This window comes from Triticum urartu, chromosome 7, assembly GCF_003073215.2.
Source record: "Triticum urartu cultivar G1812 chromosome 7, Tu2.1, whole genome shotgun sequence".
In the NCBI taxonomy this organism is placed as follows: domain Eukaryota; kingdom Viridiplantae; phylum Streptophyta; class Magnoliopsida; order Poales; family Poaceae; genus Triticum; species Triticum urartu.
This window is the reverse complement of record NC_053028.1, coordinates 42,745,063-42,750,501: the sequence shown is the minus strand read 5'-3', so window position 1 is coordinate 42,750,501 and position 5,439 is coordinate 42,745,063. Positions and strand designations below refer to the sequence as shown.

The following is a 5,439-nucleotide window of genomic DNA, read 5'->3' as shown; positions in this document are numbered from 1 at the left end:
TGAACTGTATACTAGCAGATTCCACGACTTATTCTCGAAAAAAAAAACAGATTCCACGACACAGGGAAAATAGCACACAAGATGTAAGTGTGTGCGCAAATATATAAGTACATTTTAGTATAATCACAACGAAAACAATGGGGTTAAGTGAAATTTTACCTTTATGACAAAGAAAGCCGCTTGCAATGGTTGCTGACTTGCTCACTGACAGCACAGTGGAAGTTCAGATTTATACAGCAACAGATCCAAAAAAAATGTCTGGTGTGAAGAACATAATGTGGTAGCCAAGCTATGAAATTGTCTCTGCACCAGATTATGGATTTAGGGAACTATATGGCAGCAGTACAACTTTTACATTTCGGACTGTTGGTGGTCAAAACCAAATCCAAGATTAAAAAAAATAGAAACCAGAATAAGGCACGCCAAGGAAATTGTCATGTCCATTGACGAAAAGAAATTTCAAAAATCCACGACTCGTACCTATTCATCAGATAGGCTGCCTTGGGCCACACAGTTCGTCTCAAGTACCATAGGTGGCAATACCTGATCATGTGAACATCACAGCTAGAGCTGTCTGTAAGATAATCTATTCCATCGAAAAGAAAGTGCTAGATCTACTAACAGCACTGGAAGGAGAGTAATGCCACAGATATTTGCAAAAGTGCTTGTACAAAAACCGCAATGTAGATCCTGTTCAGCAGACAACCCAACCTGTGTCATTCAGGGGTGTTAGCATCATCCCGGATGAGCCTCGTGGCCAGGACCAGACATGACCAACATGACCAGGACAAACAAAACCTCAATCTCTAATGGCAATTAACAATTGCATCGTACTACACTATATTATTATGGCAATACCAACTTCAGTCCTGTATAAACCTGGTGATGAAAGCGCAAACTGTAGAGTAGGTTAAAAAGATCTTATGACAGAGCCATCATTATGACTAATATAGATCGCTGATTACAGACTAGATGCATCCTTATAGATTACCTGATCTGCCCATGTGAGGATGCTTTGATATGCATTTGGCAAATACCAGAGGTGACGAAGCTAAAATGTGGCCGAGAAAAAAGCACAATTGACAGCATTGATACTTGCCAAACATAGCATTACAGTCTAATCAGTGATCAACTGCCAACCAAACTACTCGTCTCAGTTCCTCAACTAAATGACTAGAGGATGGATATTACCCAGCAGATTTAGTATCTGGTTAAACTGGGTGAGCACTTGGCTCGACTGTCTTGTACTTGTCATGAGCCTCCTCATACTTCAGCTTGAGCTCCTCATGGCGCTTCAATGAAGCCTCAGAAAACTTCGTCAGACAATCAAGGACTACCGTCAGTTTTGACTGTAACCCTTCCACCAGTGCTACCCCGCTGCTTGATTCCTGCTCATTGTTTTCCAGCATCACACATTCCTGAGACTCACTCCTGGAATGTGGCTCTCTTCTCAGTTTAGTTTGATCAGCCTGATGCTCGAACGAGTCGCGCAAGAGCTGCATTACGTCTTTAATGGACTTGCATAGCTCATCAGTGGGGAGGGACTCCATCATGGCAAGCCAGTCCCTGCAGAGGATGAATATCGGAGGGGAGACTGCCTGGCGAGGAGGAAATGAGATCTTCCGCTTCCGACGGTGTCGTTCCTGGGGTGGTTGCAGGATGCACTTCTGGAGCCATTCATTGAGGGAATGCACATATGACTTCTGAGCAGTAACCCAGATCCTGAAGGTGGACGAAAAGCAGTCCATCTCATTACACAGATGCATTGCCGCCTGGCGGTGATGCTCCCCTTGCTGCACCGAGGTTGAAGTTTTTACATGGTATGCCAGTGAGATTGTAATGAATTGTTTGTGGTGGCATTCCAGCATTGCTTTCCACATTCTAATTAATCTGCAAAAGGAATGTATGTGCACTTCATTTTCAATGTTAACATGGAAAATAAATGTGAATAAAACTATAGCAAATCAATATGTCTATAACATATTTTGATTAGCCAGATCAAAGTTCAAATGTCAAGAATCAGATTGCCCAGCAAAACAGAGGTTCTTTAGAAAATAAATAGTGAATGTAGTCAAAACAATTAAGATGTTCTCCTTATATTCAGTATTGTACTGCCAAAACTAAATTTGGAATAACATGACAATTCAAACATTTGCATAACTTACAACAAAGCAACAAGGTAATATTAAGCAGGAACAAAGGAACCATGATCAACAAATCTGTTAAAACCCATATTGATGTAAAACAAAAATGTTTGGTACTCCCTCCGTCGCACAATATAAGACGTTTTTGCAAGCTATGTTAGCTTTAGCTTGCAAAAACGTCTTATATTATGGGACGGAGGGGGTACATACTAAATCTCAAAACAAAGGCATTAATTAGGTCATACCCTTGAATGAGCTCAACAAGTTGTGGCTGCAGCTCTCCATCCCTTATTTTCTCAATTCTTTTTGAGATTGCATCAACAGCCTGGATTGCAACAGAAACCCTGGAGTGCAGATCCTTCACAACAGCTCGAGTCTTATCAATGAGTTCTGCATTTAGACCTCGTGTAAATTGGTGCCGGAGAAGGTTACATTTCTCGTCGTAAGTCTTTCTGACATTTTCACTTGCCTAAATAAACAAAGTAATGCAGTTTCAGTGACTCATTATGCCAAGAACAGACACATTTAATTGGTAGCCTCTATTTCACAACTCACAGCCTTTATTACATTATTTTATAGTTGACATACAACATGCAATCTACACTCCAAGTAGTATTAAGCAAATCAAATTTTACGATTAACAGAAACAAAAATAGTATGCCTGCTACAGTTTACAACCATTCTTTCAAGATACAGTAGTTGCCTCCTAAACTTAGTCTTGAGAACTACCAAGATTAAAAACAAGGTTTAGTAGAAACAAAAATAGTATGCCTGCTACATTTTACAACCATTCTTTCAAGATACAGCAGTTGCCTCCTAAACTTAGTCTTGAGAACTACAAGATTAAAAAGAAGGTTTCACTAGAGCCATACAACAAAACACCAGCCATATTTTTAGAGAAGTGGCTAATTCATGATTGGCGCATCATACTAGAAAGCTTCCTTAAATATTGTAAATGTACCTTGATTTCATCATATAATTTTCTCTCCCATGCATGTAGCCTATCCAATGTAGAAGAATGGCTTCCAGACACCATAGCAAATTGCTCAATGAAATCATTATTACTATCATCCACATCATCTTGAATCATCGAAGTTGTAAGTGGACTTTTAGATGACGATGATAGAGACGAGACTGAACGTTTCCAAGTAACAACATTTGAAACATGCTGTGCGGTTTCTACAGAAAGAAAACAAATAGCATATCTTTAGGCAAATATTATTGTAGCGATGATGAGAAGATGACAGTTACACATCCTACTTACCCTGATTGAGAAGAATTTGACGATTGCAGCAGACTCGAAGGGCTGATACGAATCGGGTAGTAGGTTTGCCTGGAGAACCTAGAATTTAAGAAATAAATGGAAAAGGAAGATTCATCAAATGATCCTATTTAACCCAGATAGGAAAGTGAAGAAATCATCTTGTCTTTTTAAGCAATCTTGGTCTGATAGCCCACCATGGTAACCAAATTTTGGGCTTGCCCTCACATTGCCAAGCCAAAATTTGGTATAACCAAGACATGCCCAAAAAGACGAGATCGTGTATCCCCTCATGATTATCACCTGGTAGTTTAGCAGATATATCAAGTCTGATCTTCTTTGTCTCGAGCATTCTTGAAACCTCATTCCCGGCTTCGGCAGCACGTATAAAGCGGGTTTCAATTTCCTTCATGCTTGACACAAAATCTTTTGCTCGATGAGTGATGAACTCGGAAGGGTCTTCTGTTTCTGTGTGTGATTCTCTTTTTGGATCCCCTTCCTCCACCTTTGGCACAACCTGCTCAGAAGAAGCCCCTTCATCAGAAGCAGCCACCAACCCACTTGCTTTACTGATCCCTCCTTGTGTCGCTTTGGTTTCCTGCTTCGGCGTGTTATCATCGGTAATCTCCGATTCTGAATGCATTCTAGTGGACCTGTTTGCTGGTTCTTCACTGAATGTCACCGGCTCAGCTTCCCATGACTCTCTCAAGCCCTTCAACCTATCGAAGTTCAAGGTCAGCCCATCCACATTGTTTGCTCTGGCAGCACCAGCTGCGTCAAAAAAATCCCATGATGAGGTACACAATTCTTCCGGTGGCGGCGGCGGCGGTATGAAGGCCGAGACGGGGGATTCCTGCCCCACAAATTCACCGGCGGACGGATCGACCGTGAACGTCAGAGGAGCAGTGCCCCCGGCCTTCATGCAGTGGACCCTCGCCGCCGCAGACGACGGAGAGGCCAGGCGATCCCCTCCTCGATGCATCGCCAGCATCGGGGACGGGGAGCCCCCGGTGTTGTTGTCCGCCTCCGCCGCGCGCGACGGCGACGGGGACGCCATGGAGGAGCGCGACGGCGACCTCCCGGCCTCGGAGATGGAGAGCGACGACTCGGGCGAGAGGTTGGCGGCCTCGGCGTGCCGCCGCAGCGCGGTGCCCACGCCGCGCAGGGAGCGGGTGTAGGACAGGTGCGCCGCCGAGAGTGCGTCCCTGGACTCGATGGCCCGCCTGATGCGCCGCAGCCGCTCCTTGCACAGGGCCAGGGCGTCCTCGCCGCCGCCGCCGCCGGCCTTGGAGGGCGAGGAACCCATCGAATCGAATCCCCTCCTGCGAAATTTAGGGCACGGACGGTCAGAAATCCGGAAGCTTGCAGCGGGATTTCGGTACCTAGTCGCCGGATGAGGAGAGCCTCGTGCCTGGAGACCCAATGCGGGGTGGAGGGAGACGGCGAAGGGGCGCGGCTCCGCGGTGGAGGGGCGGCGGGGACGGGGACGGCAATGGCGGCGGCGGCGAGAGCGGGAGGCGGGGGAGCTGGGAGTGGTGGGTTCCAGCAGGAGCTAGGGCCCTTCTCCGCGGTGGCGCCGCGGCGGAGGAGGGGGTGGACTCCGGCGGGTCTCCGATCTGGGAGAGGGGAGGCGAGTGGGGAGGAGCTCAGCTCGAAGCAGAGCAGCGGCAGCAGGCAGCTCGCTCTGTTTTTTTCCTTTTTTTTTAATTTGGAGAGGAGCAGTAGCAGCTTTGCGTGGACGCAGCTCACGGCCTTGCGGCCCATTAAAGTCCATTTCCGGTCCAACCAACCATGCACACTGATAAAAGCAAAATTCAGATCAAACTCAAAAAAAAAAACATGGCATATCCCACATAGTTAGAGAAGGGCTGGAACTGTGCCTCCTTCAGCGATTTGGGAATTCTGACCGTCCAATTACCTATTTCTAGTCATCTGATCTGGCCTGAAGATGATCCAAGCCATTGGAAAGAAAAAAACAAGTTTGAACCCTTTTACAGTAGTTTTTTTCCTCACTGTTGGTTGGCAGTCGTATCG

At 45.8% G+C, this 5,439-nt stretch overlaps 1 protein-coding gene across 1 annotated transcript; it reads right to left on the bottom strand.

The window, feature by feature from the left end:
• Positions 1-886: 886 nt before the first annotated feature.
• On the bottom strand, positions 887-5,099 carry LOC125521865 (protein ROLLING AND ERECT LEAF 2-like). The gene is made up of 6 exons (XM_048686925.1): positions 4,817-5,099; positions 3,709-4,727; positions 3,409-3,486; positions 3,106-3,323; positions 2,390-2,613; positions 887-1,890 (listed from the first exon to the last, which is right to left on the bottom strand). The coding sequence occupies exons 2-6, from the start codon at positions 4,709-4,711 to the stop codon at positions 1,212-1,214; spliced, it is 2,202 nt and encodes a 733-aa protein (XP_048542882.1). The 5' UTR covers positions 4,712-4,727; positions 4,817-5,099; the 3' UTR covers positions 887-1,211.
• Positions 5,100-5,439: the final 340 nt, after the last annotated feature.

Excerpts from the sequence above, each read along its gene's own strand:
- LOC125521865 (XM_048686925.1), bottom strand. The coding sequence starts at position 4,711 with ATGGGTTCCTCGCCCTCCAAGGCCGGCGGCGGCGGCGGCGAGGACGCC. Across the intron at positions 3,487-3,708 it reads TATATCTGCTAAACTACCAG|GTTCTCCAGGCAAACCTACT; the intron begins GTGATAATCATG and ends CTTAAATTCTAG. Across the intron at positions 1,891-2,389 it reads CTTGTTGAGCTCATTCAAGG|ATTAATTAGAATGTGGAAAG; the intron begins GTATGACCTAAT and ends TTCCTTTTGCAG.